General features: G+C 33.4%; 1 protein-coding gene across 5 annotated transcripts in view; it reads right to left on the bottom strand.

Moving 5' to 3' along the window:
• Positions 1-17,877, bottom strand: part of LOC136037132 (serine/threonine-protein kinase 26-like) — a 170,276-nt gene that overhangs the window by 117,303 nt on the left and 35,096 nt on the right. The window contains exon 1 of one of the 5 annotated variants that reach the window (XM_065719622.1): positions 14,750-14,983. The exons of the other annotated variants lie outside the window; for them this stretch is intronic. Coding sequence (XP_065575694.1) covers positions 14,750-14,968 — 219 coding nt within the window. The 5' untranslated portion in view covers positions 14,969-14,983. Of the gene's footprint in view, positions 1-14,749; positions 14,984-17,877 lie in introns of those variants that run through there. 5 annotated transcript variants of the gene reach the window in all.

Genomic DNA, 17,877 nt, shown 5'->3' with positions numbered 1-17,877 from the left:
TAGTTGTATTCACCGTGGATTTAACTTGTCTTTAATAACTTTTGCAGATGACGTTTTGAATCTAAGCCGTACTTTTAGTGGATGTGAAAACGCGTTTAATCAGCTTTATAATGAATATAAAAATATTGGGCTTTCTTTCAATGTTGATAAAACTGCTGTTGTAGCTTTCAATTTTAAAGAGACAAATGGCCCTATTTTTTTATCTTTAGCTAATGTTCATGTCCCCCTTTCTCAAAAATTAGTTTTTGGAATGCCTATTGGAAAAAATATGAAAGAAACTGTGAATTTATCCCTTGAACTTTTGAAGAAAAAACTGAGAATTGCTTATGCTTCAATTGCATCTAATATTAAACATATTGATAAATTAAATCTTGCGAAAATTTATAATAGCCTAGTTGTACCTCATCTCCTTTCTCTTTGTCCGGTTTGGCAGTTTTTTAGTGAACCTCTGAAACTATCTGTTCGTAGAGTATATTTTCGTTATGCTAAATTCCTTCTCAGTTACCCTCCTTGGACTAGAAATAGTTACTTAGTGAACAAATTCCGCCTAGTTTCTCCTACATCTATTATTGATAAAAGGCTTCATGATTTTCGTTCTTCTATGTCGATAGTGTCTCATCCATGGTCAGCATTACTTATTTAATTGTTTGATTGTGTTGATTTGTACCTTTTTTTTTCTCTTATTACTCCATCTTAAGGGCGTTCCGCCCTCTTTTTGTAGATGGGTTATAAATAAATTGAATTGAATTGAATAATAGATTAATCACTGGTTCTAAATCGCTATGAACCTAACCTGAGCCTAAAACGTACTTTTGAGGCTTCAGTCTTCTCCACCCCCCCCCCCATCCGCTACAATACTACAGATTAAAGTTAATCTGTATTTTCCGATATACGTGCTTTTTCCATTACTAAATAAAAAAAGTGCTACTTTATATCTGCTGTTTCGAAGGTTTTGGCCCTCCCCCCGGGAAAAAAAAAATTCCTGCGTACGTGCCTGTCAAGACTGTGCTTGAACTCAAAATGGTCAACAACTTTGGCGTCGTTGATAGCTAATAACGAAAAATCGAGACTCATTTACTTATTATTTGGAGACGTGGAACAGATTACATTAAAAAGTTTATTAAATATTTATGAGCCTCAGGAAGTGGAACACATCTTGACTATGCGTCACATTTTCAACTCGGAGAATTCCAATAAGCTAGAGATAAAGGATGCATTCGTAGCCTCAAACACAATAATATACATAAGTCAGCTCCTTTATTTAGCCTTTTTCGACATAGTATAATGTATGCATAAAGCAATATATAATGCATTTTCCAGGAACCCGAAAAAAATACATATTGTGTTGTTCAAATTCTGGACACCCAGGGTAACATTTCAGCAAGGGGAGGGTTATCAAATTTAATTTTAATCTTAGAATCATGTTTTCTACATAAGGAATTATTCACTCTGTTGTGTGTAGATAGATTTAAAGGAAATGGGAACTTCCTGGGAGGGTGTTAAGAGGGAGGCTTTGAATAGAATGGGATGGAGGAGGAGCGTGCGTAGTTGTGTTGGCCTTAGGCGGCTTAGTGCCTCGGTGAGTTAATAACAGTAGTAGTAATCTGTTGCAGAGGCCTCTATATTTCCTCGAAGGAGTGTTCAGACTTGCCAAAATAGTAGCAAGAACGAATTATACTGAAATCGCAGAAAATAATGTAAAAATTGTAAAAAGCGCAAGACTTGACTTTGGGGAATGCAGTCCCGTGCGTACATGCATATTCCTAGATCTGCGATCCTGCGTCTGGTGTACAGGAAACAGCCTAGTATGCAACTTATTGACTTTGTCAACTTCTTCGGTGAGTTGTAATTCCATTTATTATTTACTAACGCTCAAAATGATATACCTATCACAACCAAATTCATATTTAAAAGTGAGGAATTGTTAGACCTAGTTGTTTTTTCTATGAAATTTAATCCTTTGCTCAGTGGACAAATTTGCGTAAGGCATTGTCAATGTTTACATTGTATTTAATTCTTATCTAAGTTAGACAAATCAAGAATTTCAACTGTCAAAATATTTGACCAGTTAATTATGATAATAGCATTGGGTTGATTACTTAAACAAATAGAAGTGCTGTAAACAACAAAAAAGTTTCTAAGCTCATTGAATATTTTCAATGTCATTTAATCGGAAAAAAATTGTTACATTACATGACATTTTTATGGTAGATGAAAATTAAGGTTTTACTCGTTAAGTAGAATCATGTTTTTTGTCTGAATTAGTTTTTCTTATTTTCCAAGCACCAGTTTTATATATATATATATATATATATATATATATATATATATATATATATATATATATATATATATATATATATATATATATATATATATATATATATATATATATATATATATATATATATATATATATAATATATATATATATATTTATATATATATATATCTATATATATAAAAATAAGTTGTCTGTCTGTGGATGTGTGGATGGATGTGTGGATGGATGTGTCAGGTGACGTCACCTGAAAAAACTGGATTAGGTGACGTCAAAACTGAAAAAACTAAAAAAAGGCAAAAACTACAAAAAAAACTAAAAACTAATAAAAAAAATAAAAAAGCTAAAAAACTAAAAAAACTATAAAGGTAAAAACCAATAAAAAACTAAAAAAAAAACTGAAAAAACTAAAAAAAGGCAAAAACTACAAAAAAAAACTAAAAACTAATAAAAAAAGTAAAAAAGCTAAAAAACTAAAAAAACTAAAAAAACTAAAAAAAGGTAAAAAACTAAAAAAAATAAAAAATAAAAAAAAACTAAAAAAAAGGAAAAAACTGAAAAATAAGCTAAAATAAAGGTAAAAACCAATAAAAAACTAAAAAAAAAAAGGAAAAAACTAATAAATGACGACACTCAAAGAGAAAGCGACCAGGACAAAAAACTAAAAAAAAAGGCAAAAACTACAAAAAAACTAAAAACTAATAAAAAAAATAAAAAAGCTAAAAAACTAAAAAAACTAAAAAAAGGTAAAAAACTAAAAAAACTAAAAACTAAAAAAAAACTAAAAAAGGTAAAAACTAAAAGAACTAAAAAAGAAAAAAATAAATGACGACACTCAAAGAGAAAGCGACCAGGACAAAAGGAATGTTCGATTAGCAATCAACAAAGCACCGGGACACAGGGAGTATAAATGACGACCAGGACACAAGTAAAAAAAAAAATTAACAAAACTAAAAAGAAGGTAAAAACTACAAAAAAACTAAAAAGAAAAAAAAACTAAAAACTAATAAAAAAACTAAAAAATCTAAAAATCTAAATAAACTAAAAAAGAAAAAAAAAGGAAAAAAATAAAGGAGAAAAACAAAACTAAAAAACGAATGTATATACAGACCGGTACACCGGGATACAAATGACGACCGGGACACAGGGAATATAAATAACGACCGGGACACAGGGACACAACTACAACGGGGACACCGGGGGAAACAGGGGGATATAAATGACGACCGGGACAAAAAAACTAAAAAGAAATAAAAACTAAAAACTAATAAAAAAAACTAAAAAATCTAAAAATCTAAATAAGCTAAAAAAGAAAAAAAAGGAAAAAAATAAAGGAGAAAAACAAAACTAAAAAACGAATGTATATACAGACCGGGACACCGGGATACAAATGATGACCGGGACCCGGGACACAGGGAATATAAATGACGACCGGGACACAGGGACACAACTACAACGGGGACACCGGGGGAAACAGGGGGATAACCTGACAATCTATTTATATGCAAAGACAATGGGACAGCAAAGAATGTTGTATATTCGCAAGTTTTACGTAGTTAAAACCATATATATATATATATATCTATATTCACATGTGGGACATAGGGACACAACTACAATGGCGCGTAACTATTATGGCGCGTAACGACTTACGCGCGCGGGGGGGCTTGGGGGGGGCGCGAAGCGCCCCCACCAACTAGGTGTTGGGGTGGCGCGAAGCGCCACCCCAACAGCTAGTATATATATATATATATATATATATATATTTATATATATATATATGTATATATATATATATATATATATATATATATATATATATATATATATATATATCAGATTCTCAAAGTTCACTCTGACTATCAGAAAACGGATTACCAGATTTAGATACCCTACTATAAATATACAAAATAACATAGAAAAATACATTTTCAGCAATGTAATGGCTAAAAAAAAAATACATCTTTCATAGAAGTACTTTATGCCCTACTTCTCTAAATCAGAATCCTGGGTGTGGCCCTGGTTATAAATACTTAATTATCAAAAGCTGTTGCGACGTCACGTTTGCCAATTGGAATTATGCTACTTTTCTCCATACCAAACTTAATGGTCACCTGGGAAAAAGATTTTCCATGAAGACAATTTTCAAAGGAAACAAGAAGAACTACTTTACTATTTAACAAGCGAGTTAAATATTTAATAAAATCATTTAGTCAAAAAAGTTGTTATGATGTGAAATTAGTCAATTCCGTGTGGAAAGAAGTCGGCCTTTCTCACATAAATGGAAAAAAGTGGAAACATAAATGTGCCTAGTATATTACTGTAACTGGTTCTACCTTAGACTATTCAGTTCTTTCAAGTGGTTTTTGTTTCTCATTGTTATTTCGAGAATCAGTTTTGGAACTCTACCAGTCCAGTTTACAGTTTTTTAAGGGGTGGATGGTGGGGATTTGCATATTTTCGAAGAGAGGTCGTTTAATAAAAATAGTAGATACAATTCTACAAAGCTTTGGGAAAATAAAGAGACTTTTGGGGAGCATGTCTGTAGAATCTAATTCCCCACGTGTTTACTTGTCTCTATTGTTTTGTACGACCCTTATTGTGCCTTATAATCACTGTATATACATTTAGACAGTACAATCATTCCCTATCTCAACCATTATACTAACCCGGACCAAGATGTAAGTGCTCCGGAGAACGTTAAAACAAAAGCGACGTTGGATTTTTTCAAAGGTAGACAAGTCAGATTTCTCTTGAACGCGAAACCTGGCTTCACCTTTGTAACACTAACTGTTAAAGAATCTAATATTACATTGATTCCTTCCAATACATATATAAAAATCAGTAATTAGTAGTGTAATGTTATTATTAGATATTTTTAGGAATTACAAGTAGATTTAAGTCTCGAGTTGGTTTCAAAGGGATTTTGAAAACGTATCTGCCAAAATATGTGTTCCAGGGGTATCCCCCACTACAACCCAAAGCCACTACATCACTAGGTAATGAAGAATTAAATAGTTTCACAACGTAAACCTTTTTTTTTATTGAATAATACTTCATTTTTGGCTTGTGAAGCTCGCTTTCGCTGATGTCAGGTGCCAGTTTGCTCTTAGGTTTGAATTCTTTGGACAGTGGGTAGGAATATTTTCAAAGATTAATAATTTAGGTGAAAACTGTATTTTCCCATTGTAAATCCATGCACACACAAGTCCATAGGAATCGTCGGAGGATATTTAAAAGTTACCCCGAGGACAGTGGGGGGATGCACAAGTCTCGTTATTATTTTTATGCCTGATACAAATCAACACTGCACAGAAATATTTTTTATGTCCTCTATTTTTGTTTTTCGACATTACTTGCTTTTAACTTTTTATGCGGGGAATCAGAAGCGTCAAACGTTGGTGGTGAGGAGGGGGGGCATATAACACCCGCAATGAATACTAAAATCGATAAAGAAACTAACCCCAAAAACTACAGCGGAAAGGGTCAAGATTACAATTATTTAACCGTAATTTTGCGTTCTTGACCGAAATAAGTGTTTCTGTCAAATATACAACCTACACTGCTTTACACAATTTATTATCAAAACTAGAAAACCAATAAATAATGGTACTCGTGTATTGTATGGTACACACTCGAGAATTTGGTTCTAAAGATCAGACAATAGCCGGTTTATACCTGTCAGTATTTGAAGACAATTTATACTTGTCCGTATTTGAAGAAAATTAGCTTAGGCTCAGTTGAAATCTACGTTGTAGGTATATCTTTATTAAATATTCAATATATAGAGATGGTATCTTGGTTAGGTCAGGTTAGGTATTTAATGTAATGTGTTCTGTGCCCCCTACCATAATTCTTTGTTGTAGTTTTCATAATTTTGTTAGTGTTGTTAAACCTCTATTACTTCGAACTTTAAACTTAACTCACTCATTAACAACTTAAAGAATGATCTTGATAATGTTCAACTCAACCTAAGCATCCCCAAAAGCATTTTAATGTTATTCTCCTTTTTAAAAATATACCTCCTATCAATAATTACCTTTGCATAACACATTTAAATACGGGTAAACTGTTTGGTGTGCAGTTGGACAATGACCTTAAATGAAGGTCCCACACTTCTCACTTATTTAAATCTGGTAGCTTTCTCCCTTCTCAAACTGTTCTCCATATCAATCCAGAACTTTAAAATAATTAATTTTTCTTCTGTAAGACCCTGTTCTGAATATGATTGCCCTGTCTGGCACCCTGGGTTGACCAAAGACCAATGCTCTAAAATTGAAAGCATTCAAAAAAGAGCAATAAAAATCATACCAGGGAACGTCCTATACTACATACGATGAAGGTTTGGCTAGACTTGAACTTACTACTTTGGAATCCCGATGTCACATTCTTACCTTGAACTTTGGTCACAAGTGCCTTACTACTGACTATCATCGACGTCTTCTTCCTCCCTTCAAAGAAAATACCCCAATCCTAATACAAGACTTAATGCTCGTAGAGCTCCAAATACCCAACTTGACTCGTGTCCCCAAATGTTAACCATGAGGCACAAAAACTCTTTTGTTCAATATTTTCGCATTTTATTTATTGATTTAATTTTTTAATTATGTTTATCGCCTAACATCTGTTTTATAATTGTAACTGTTCTGACGTACTTATGTTAGCTTGTGCGCTATTTTAGCCAATAAATCATATTCAACCAAATTCTATTCTATATTCTATTTTCATCACATTTTTGTATATTTCATTGGGATTAACCTAACATCACTTCTCGAATGTGTACTATATAATGCACAAGTATCAAAATAATAATATAAAACAGTTATATGAATATCTTTGCACATATTTTCGACGTGGATTTCTTAGTTCAAAAGCTCAAACAAAACTAATAAAAAAAAGAGATTCCTTTCTCATAATTCAAAATTTCTGTTAAACTATAGGTTTTGCGATTACTGTCCGCTCTCCCACGCGAGCGTCAAGTGTGCATAAAAAAGCTAAGATATCGCGCCTCCTGATGCCATAGTTTGTTAATAATTAGATTTTAAATCAATCAAATTCAATGCTTTAAAAAAAAACAATAACAACGAAACAGGTTTGATCAAAGCGCGGTTAAGCTTCAAACCACAGTCAAATTTAAAACGATCTGTATAACAACACAATTAACACCAAATCACTTCACCTTGATTTAGACACAGAGACAAATCAAGGTGGTTTGAGGAAAATAGGCGTTTTAAGACTTCCAGCCATTTCAAATCCGAATAAGCGTGAACAAAACTAAAATTGTCTTAGCTATGGTAGCACTGATGTATGAACACACAATTGGCTACCCAGGACAAAAAAAAAAAAAAAAAAAAAAAAAAAAAAAAAAAAAAAAAAAAAAAAAAAAAAAAAAAAAAAAAAAAAAAACTGTTGCTAGGGATTTAGGGATTCAGAAGTTTTTTTTCTTTAAACAAAAAAAGGAAACTATTCAGAATTGAATGGATGGAATTTGGAATATGTGTACTTTTCCAGGTTTGTAGGCAAATCAGTTGCGCACACTAAACTATTAACAACATGATTGTTAAACCAACAATATAATTCTTAACAAGGTTTTTACTTATAAAAAATACGTAGATATAGCAATTTCCTTTCACAAGCCCTTTAACACGTCTCAAAGAAAAAAAAAACTCTAAGAAAGAGGAAGTCAGTACTACCCATACGAAGAAGTACTTACTCAGTTAGTCTACCTTAGAGGTAAACAAGTACATTTTGGAGGGATTCAAGACTATTTTTCGAAACTCCCATAAAATTGTTTTCAAGATAACATTTCACTGTTAGGATTAATCGAAATGATAGTTACTATTCCTAAACCAGCAACAAATGGCAATTTTTCCAACTAGGACAGTTTATTCTTAAACCTCATTTTCAAATTTTGGGTTGTTATGGACCATGTTTCGTTCTTATTAAAAATTATCTTTATAAACGAGCAATAATTGTGTTTGTATGCATTTATGCATGTTTTTTTCTCGAAAACAACTGATTATTTTTTCAAGAAAATTGGCATCCTGAGATATTTTGGCGCAAAAAAAAAACGATCTAAATAGGTCAGAAGTTTGAAAAAATTCGACAAGAGCCTTAATTTTAGGGAAAAAAATTATACGAGTGACGTCATTTTTACATACAGCAGTACGGTAATGACGTTGTCACAGTTGTCACACTATGTGGAAAAATTGAAGATTTTCATGTATGGAGAAGCTTAAATTAGATTACTTAAAGAGAAAAAAACTGGTAATTGCAAAATATTTTCATAGATTTCGACAAGGGATTAAAACAATTCAAAAACCTAAAAAAAATAAAACCAAGTTTGAAGCTTAGTACATTTCGTTATTAGAAATCGGACAAGCTTTAATAATCAAATATCTTCTAACGGACCTCAGTACGAAAAGACATTAAATTACGTAAAGAACAAAACCTGGTAATTGCAAAAATATTTGTATATATTTTAACAAGAGATTACAACAATTCAACAAGAGCTAAGAGCTCACATGGCACTTGTGACAAGGTCAGAAGAGCCAAGAGCTCATATGGTATGAGCTCTAGCAAAATTCTAAGAATCAATAGATTGATTTAAAAGGAAAATCAGAGGCTTAATACCGGTCGTGATTTAAATTAAGATCCGATCACCCACTCGTAAGTTAAAAATACCTCAATTTTTCAAATTTTTCCTCTCCCTTCAGCCCCCCCCCAAATAGTCGAATCGGGAAAAACGACTTTATCAAGTCAATTTGTGCATCTCCCAGACACGCCTACAAATCGTCCTAGCACGTCCAGAAGCACCAAAGTCGCCAAAGCACTGAACCCCACCCCCTAACTACCCCAAAGAGAGCAGATCCAGTCCGATTACGTCAATCACGTATCCAAGACATTTGCTTATTCTTCCCACCAGGTTTCATCCCGATCTCTCCACTCTTAGCGTTTTCCAAGATTTCCGGTTTCCCCCTCCAACTCCCCCCAGTGTCAATAGATCTGGTCGGGATTTAAAATAAGACTCTGAGACATGAGTTCCTTATAAATATCAAATTTTATTACGATCCGGTCCCCCGATATTAAGTTAAAAAATACCTCAGTTTTTCTAATTTTTCCAAATCAATAACCCTCAACTCCCCCAAAGAGAATATCCGTCTCAATTATGTCAGTCACGTATCTATTTATTGTACTTATTCTTCCCATCAAGTTTCATCCCGATCTCTCCACTCTAAAGGTTTTCCAAGATTTCCGGTTTCCAAGATTTCTGTTTCCCCCCTCCAACCCTTTATGTCCCCAGATCCAATTCGAATTGAAAATGGAGCATCTGAGACATACGATTCTTCTATATATCAAGTTTCATTAAGATCCGATCACCCATTCGTAAGATACATCGATTTTCATGTTTTTCAAGAACTCTGGTTTCCCCCTCCAACTCCCCCCAACGCCATCAGATCTGGTCAGGATTTAAAATGAGAGTTCTAAAGCAAAAGATGCTTCTAAATATAAAATTTCATTAAGATCTGATCACCCGTTCGTAAGTTACAAATACCTCATTTTTTCTAATTTTTCCGAATTACCCCCCACTCCCAACTCCACCAAAGAGAGTGGATCCAGTCCGGTTATTTCAGTCACGTATCTAGGGCTTGTGCTTTTTTCCCCACCAATTTTCATCCCAATCCCTCCACTCTAAACGTTTTCCAAGATTTTAGGCCCCCCCAACTCCCCCCAATGTCACCTGATCCGTTCGGGATTTCAAATAAAAGCTCTGAGAGACGACATTCTTCCAAACATCAAATTTCATTAAGATCTGATTACTCTTTCGTAAATTAAAAATCCCTAATTTTTCCAAATTTTTCAGAATTAACCCACCCCCCAACCCCCAAAGAGAGCGGATCCGTTCCGGTGATTTCAATCACGTATCGAGGACTTGTGCTAATTTTTCCCGCCAAGTTTTATCCCGATCCCTCCACTCTAAGCGTTTTCCAAAATTTTAGGCCCCCCCCAACTCCCTCCAATGTCACCGGATCCAGTCGGGATTTAGAATAAGAGCTCTGAGACACGATGTCCTTCCAAACATCAAATTTAAATAACATCATCCGATCACCATTTGTAAGTTAAAAATACCTCATTTTTCTAATCTTTCTGATTTACCGTCCCCCCCACTTCCCCAGATGATCGAATCGGGAAAACGATAATTTCTAATGTAATCTGGTCTGGTTCCTGATACGCCTGCCAAATTTCATTGTCCTAGCTTGCCTGAAAGTGCCTAAACTAGCAAAACCGGGACAGACAGACAGACCGACCGACCGACAGAATTTGCGATCGCTATATGTCACTTGGTAGATACCAAGTGCCATAAAAACCTTAAAAAGAAAAACAGAAGGTTGAAGCTTTATAGAAATCGTAGTTAGAAAAAGATTGCATGGCCGACGCAGGGACCTTAGTAGTCAAGAAGCGTCGTTAATCTGATACAATAGAATCATTACTGAATTTCTTTTCTTTTAAGTATAAGAAGTGTCTTTTTAAGACATGAAAAAAAGTTGAATTTTTTTTAAGTTCGGTTCAGAATCGCTAAAGTAATTATGTGTACTGCACAAATATTAACGGTGCTTGAGCAATAATTTTAATATTTTAATTCAAACTAGAAAATACCTGAAAATTATTATTTCTTTTTTTGTTGATAAAATCCACTCGCTTACGTGATTAAGCTTATAGGTTTGAACACAACCAGCTATATAATGTCAGCAGGAAGGCCCAAAGACGAAAGTTTGCATTTACTACAAATGACGATTCGATATTTTGACAAGGAAATAGAACAATTCAAAAACCTTAAAAGAGAAAACCAAAAGTTTCAAGCTTAGTACATATCGTTGTTACAAATCGGAATAGCTTCAATAATCAAACATTTTTGAAAAGACTTTAGTATGAAATGACATTAAACTGCGTAAAGAGCATAAAACTGGTGATTGCAAAAATATATGTATATATTTTAACAAGATTATAACAACTCAAAAACCTTAAAAAAAAAAAGTTTGAAGCTTAGTAGAAATCGTTGTTAGAAATTGAACTTGCTTTAATAATCGAATATGTTTGAAAAAAAAACACAGTATGACAAGACGTTAAATTGCGTAAAGAGCAAAATACTGGTAATTATAAAAGTACCAGCTGTTGGGGTGGCGCGAAGCGCCACCCCAACACCTAGTTGGTGGGGAAGCTTCACCCCCCCCCCAAGCCCCCCCGCGCGCGTAAGTCGTTACGCGCCATATTAGTTACGCGCCATTGTAGTTGTGTCCCTATGTCCCACCTGTGAATATAGATATATATATATATATATATATATATATATATATATATATATATATATATATATATATATATATATATATATATATATATATATATATATATATATATATATATATATATATATATATATATATATATATATATATATATATATATATATATATATATATATACATATATATATATATATATATATATATATATATATATATATATATATATTTATATATATTTATATATATATATATATATATATATATATATATATATATATATATATATATATATATGTGTGTTTTTAACTACGTAAAACTTGCGAATATACAACATTCTTTGCTGTCCCATCGTCTGTGACAAACAACTTCATGACGACATACAGCTCAATCCTTATAATGACTTCAGTCGACAAACATGACGTCAGTCGACACACAAACATGACGTCAGTCGACAGACAGACAAACAACTTATTTTTATATATATAGATTTGCAGACATTTTAACAAGAGATTACAACAATTCAAAAACCTTAAAATAGAAAATCAAAAGTTTGAAGCTTAGTAGATATCGTTGCTAGAAATCGGGCTTGATTTAATAATCAAATGTCTTTAATAAGACTTCAGTATGAAAAGATAGCAAATTATCTGCGGCTAGAAGCGACAATGAGAATCCATATATAGAAGCCTGCCGCGTGCCGAATGACAGGGCCAGGCGGCAGGTAATTGCAAAAATATTTGTACTTATTTTAACAAGAGATTACAAAAATTCAAAAACCTTGATAAAGTTTGAAGTTTAGCAGATATCATTGTTAGAAATCAAACTTGCTTCTATAATCAAACATCTGTGAAAAGAAACAGTATGAAAAGACAGCAATTTGTCTCAAATTGTCTGCGGTTAGAAGACAAGCGACAATGAGAATCCGTATATAGGCGCCTGCCACGTGCCGAGTGCCGAGGCCCAGCGGCGAAGCTACTATATACATATTTGGGAAAGAGATATTAAAAGTATATGCATCTGAACAAAAACGCTTCCCCTCCCTCCCCCCAAAAAAGTAACTTCAAGGCAAACAGGTACAAAACTATTAATGTTTCGCAAAAAAAAAACAAAAAACAAAAAGAAACAAAAAAAACAAAAAAAAAATGTATCTTCATGCTCTCAACGAAAAAAAAATGTATCTTCATGCTCTCAACGAAATATCGAAAATTACTCATTTTCAGCAAAGTGTCAGCAACCACTATTTTAAGAAAAGAACTTATTTCTAGTTTACGAAAAAAAACTGATTAGTGTGACTTCTCGTTCCGGTTAATATATCTCATAGTTCAATTAGTTCAAATTCTAGAACAGCTCAAGAATAGAAAAAAAAACGAGAGTCAAATAAAAAAAAAAAATCAATAATAAAGAACTCTGAACAACTTAAAATCAGTCGAGCACCTGAATTTAAATACATCTGTCAAATAAAATGAAAGAAAATATATAACAGTTGACTTTCTGATGAAGGCGTGTTTATTCTTGTTTTTATTTGTTTTGTTTTTTTCAGATGAACTTCAAAGAAGTGCGTTTCTAGAGCTAAATGTTTCATCCGCGACACGTTTACACGTTGTCTGCAGTCCTTTTCAAAGCGAGTCCTCAATAAGTTGGGGAGAGGGGCCCATGGACGGCTTTTAGGAGAAAAGAAGGAAAAACTAACCAACGGAACACTAACACTCAGTATTGAGCGAGAATCAAATTAACAGTTCCAGCCCTCCCATCACCCTCTACATAGCTTATCCATTCTTGTACTAAATATTTAAAAATTTAAGGAATTTAAAGAGTAAAGTAGAATATAAAACAAACAAAAACCAAAAAAATCATAATAATACTGAAAATACGGAACTACAATACAAATAATGTCGTATCTGTAGAATTATGCAAAACTTGGGCTTTACGGCACCAAAAAACTGCCCTTAACTGTGACGTGATTTATTTTGTGACTGAAAAGGACACTAAATATATTCATTTTCGTTGAAATGAGCCCTCTTCTGATATAATATCAATGGTTCAATGCAACACCCTGAGTAAAAACAGAGAATAAGGAGAAACATCAGTGCTTGCCAAATCAAATATGTGATTTTCGTTATTTTTCAAAACAGAGGACTGTAAAACTTCGGCTCAGAGTTTTGAGAACGAGAATTTCAATGATGCATTTGTATTACGTTTTGCGGCATGTTCGACGGGTTTTAGGACATTTTGGTATCCTCAAAAGTTCCTTTCGAAATTGTGAATTACTAACTTATTGAATACCAACAAAACCTACTGTTTCCAAATTAATGTTTTCTAAAAGATATTCGCCATTAGACAGTTTCTAATGGCGAAAATCATGTTTTCCAAATTTCGGTTGCAACAGACAGTGGTTCGATCATCACTAGATTGCACTAGCTGCTTCACCAGCCGCTACCATGACCCACTTTTCTTGAATTTAATACAAGCTAATATCTTTTCAAAGCAATTGATGTGGCAGTTGTACCCCACACCTCGATTTCTATCGTACTTAAAAAAGGCACACTAAATACGATAGAAACCAGTACTTGGATTGTACCCCTGTTACAAACACCCATCATGAATGGTTTTAATCGAATTCTCGATTAACGTATTGATGCTATCATTATGAAGGCGGAAAAGAAATAAAATTAAACTTATCTTCATCACCAAGCAACTCATGTGTTAGGTGGTAAGTTACCAGGGGATTAATCAACAGAGAAAGGTGTTAAATGCTTAAAAAAGGACAGAACATCCCGACTTTCAAATACTTTCATACATTTGTTAAAAATTAGGCAACTGGTATGCTCTCATATGGACCAAAGTAGATAATTTTCCCAGCAACCCCCCCTCCCCCTTCTATAAGCAGGTACGCTAGTTGATGCTAGTTCAACATCAAACAAGGTCAGTGGTGCGACCAAATACATCCGAAAATATGGCTTTTTTATCAGGTATGTACGCTTATACATTTCCGGAAAGTATTCTGGTGGGGGGGGGGATAAAATAGGAAAATTGCAAGATAATTACATAGATAATTGTGAAAAATGCAAAATTCAGGGACAACACCCGGAAAACTCCAAGCTTAAGCGCCTGCTTCGACTAAGAATACTGAAACAAGCAAGTCTTAATATGGTATTAAACATACCAGGTTTCCTTGCTGTTTTGTTTTCTCTTCTTTGTGATGGCTTTTCCGCCAGCTGAAATACGACCTTTCATTTTTTTTCTGTTGAATATAATTGTTATTGACAACACTAGGATTATTCGAACTCTTTTTCAAGTTATCATTTAACTTATTACTAGTGTTATTCAACGAGAATAACAAATTTCGAAAATTCAACTTATTTTCTTCACCAATTGACGTCATGCCTGGTCATCAAGCAACTGTCTGGAATTCTTCTCCAAATTCTGGACAAGACAAAAAAAGCTTTATGAACAGCGCATGGTTCTGCGCAAAGAAAAATATTCTCTTATGAAAGAAAACGTAATAAAAAGTAAAAACATGACCTACGATAACCTTTCAGGAATCATTGCCAGTAACCAACTCAATTCATACAAAAGAATTAGGCGGGAAAAAATTGTATAAAAACACATGAACAAACTGGATAGAACAATGAAAATCAATGATCTCTTCAATAATAAATCATAAAACACAAGTTTCATCTTGTGAGCGCACCGTTCACATTCTGAATGGCACTTGTTGTTTTTAATTACCTTTTTCCGGACATATTGTAAAAAAAAAGAAGTTCAGGTTCAAAAATAATCTATGAGTTAAGTCAAGGCTTGGGCAAACCCAGCCTAGATTGAACCAACATAGCAAGCACAACAAGTTATATTTGAACTTGGTACATCCACGAGGGAGGGGATTCCGAATCGAATGACAATCCAGATCCTTCCAATCCAGGAAATAAGATTAGCCTAAGAAAAACCTTACAAAAACTAAATTCTCAGATGTAAGTTTGATCAACCATTCAATTTTTTTTTTCTATCCCCTTTTACCATTCAAATGAGAAGGTGACACTTCACTTTTTTTTTAGTTTGATCTGTTTTTCTTTTTGCACAGAGGGAATCTGAGCAAGATTTCGGCTGAAACATTTACATGTCTCTTCTTTTCTCACTGACTAAATAAACTCGTTTCTTACGATTTCTCTTATTGTTCTGCGTAATATTTTCCCGTTGGAAGGGGGGGGGGAATATACGCGAATTTTTTTTCAAGATTATTTTAAGGAAATAGTATATTTGGTGTCTGAAAGGCTCATGTGTAATAACATAGATATTTAGAATTTTACAGAATGACATTTGTGTGCTTTTTAACTGGAAGAGCATCAAGAAGATAACTTCAAAGACTACACTGCCTTTCCATGACGAAAGTAAAACAATTCAAAATAGAGATGATACCTTTTTATTGACAGTGAATTGATATAAAATTATTTAACTGGATATTTCGAACACATATACAGTGTTCATCATCAGCAGTAAAACTAAAAGACGTGAATACAAATAAACAAAATTTATACCTAATAAACTAATTACATATAGTTTATTGCTCTTATTTTTTTCAATGCAACAGCGGAGGCAGATCTCTTTGACCTTTTCGGTTCCGGTTCATTAGAAAATTCTTTCTAGGGACCAAGGTTTAAAGCAAATTTTCAGGGAAACAATCGAAATTAAAAAAATTCTATTCAAGAATAATTCAATAAACAGAGATACAGGTGAATTTGGATTGAACTCAATTTATGATAATTTACTGAGGTCAAATAAAGTAAATATCACCTCACCTAAGAGCTATGACATCTGTCCACGTAATCTATATATATAAAAATAAGTTGTCTGTCTGTTATGTCTGTTACACTTTGTCTGTTACGCCAGATTATATCTTCTATATATATAAAAGAAAACAAACTAGAATATAAAAACTGGAAACTGCATAAATATTTCGAAATATTTTGACAATAGATTAAAGTAATTCGAAAACCTTAAAGCAGATACCCCAAATTTTGAGGTTTAATATAAATTGTTGGAGCTTTAGCATGCTTGGCAAGTAAAGATTTTTCCAAGTGTCAATGTTAGAATGAACATTGACAAATTGAAGAAAACAAATCAATAAAAAGAAGAAACTAAAAAAAAAAAAAAGAAAAAAACTAAAAAAGAAAAAAAAACTAAAGAAGAAACTGTATCTATATATATAAAAATAAGTTGTATATATGCATGTTTGTTTGTTTGTGGGTTTGCATTTGACGTAATTATAAGTTCATAAGGATTTGTATATGACGTCATTATAAGATGACACTACAGACCGGGACACCGGGACACAAATGACGACCGGGACACAGGGAATATAAATGACGACCGGGACACTCAAAGAGAAATTACAGACCGGGACACCGGGACACAAATGACGACCGGGACAGAGGGAATATAAATGACGACCGGGACACTCAAAGAGAGATTACAGACTGGGATACCGGGACACAAATGACGCCCGCGACACAGGGAATATAAATGACGACCAGGACACAGGGACACAACTACAACGGGGACGCCGGGGGTACAGGGGAATATATAAATGACGACGGGGACACAGGGAATGTTCGATTAGCAATCACCATCAACAAAGATCAAGGGCAATCGTTAGAAAAATGCGGTATAGATCTGAATACGGATTGTTTTCCCATGGACAATTATTATGAAACCTGACAATCTATTTATATGGACAGACAATGGGACAGCAAAGAATGTTGTATATTTACATGTTTTACGTAGTTTATATATATATATATATATATATATATATATATATATATATATATATATATATATATATATATATATATATATATATATATATATATATATATATATATATATATATTCACAGGTGGGACATGGGGACACAACTACAATGGCGCGTAACTAATATGGCGCGTAACGACTTACGCTCGCAGGGGGGGGGGGGGGGGGGCTACTAGCGCCACCCCAACAGCTAGTATGTCAGATAATTCTAATGACCCGGAACCGAAAAGGTATTAGGTATAAATTTTGTTTATTTTTATTCACGTCTTTTAGTTTACTGCTGATGATGAACACTGTATATGTGTTCGAAATATCCAGTTAAATAATTTTATATCTATTCACTGTCAATAAAAAGGTGTCATCCCTATTTTGAACTGTTTTACTTTCAAGCATCAAGAAGAGATATTAAACATCATGAGCCGTGTCATAGCCGAAAAAGGAACTAAGTTTTTTTCACAGAAGGCCGGAGCGGATTAATGCAAG

The sequence above is a fragment of the Artemia franciscana genome, chromosome 16 (genome assembly GCF_032884065.1).
Source record: "Artemia franciscana chromosome 16, ASM3288406v1, whole genome shotgun sequence".
NCBI lineage: Eukaryota > Metazoa > Arthropoda > Branchiopoda > Anostraca > Artemiidae > Artemia > Artemia franciscana.
Note: the sequence above shows the minus strand (reverse complement) of the source record. Positions and strands in the feature narration are given on the sequence as shown.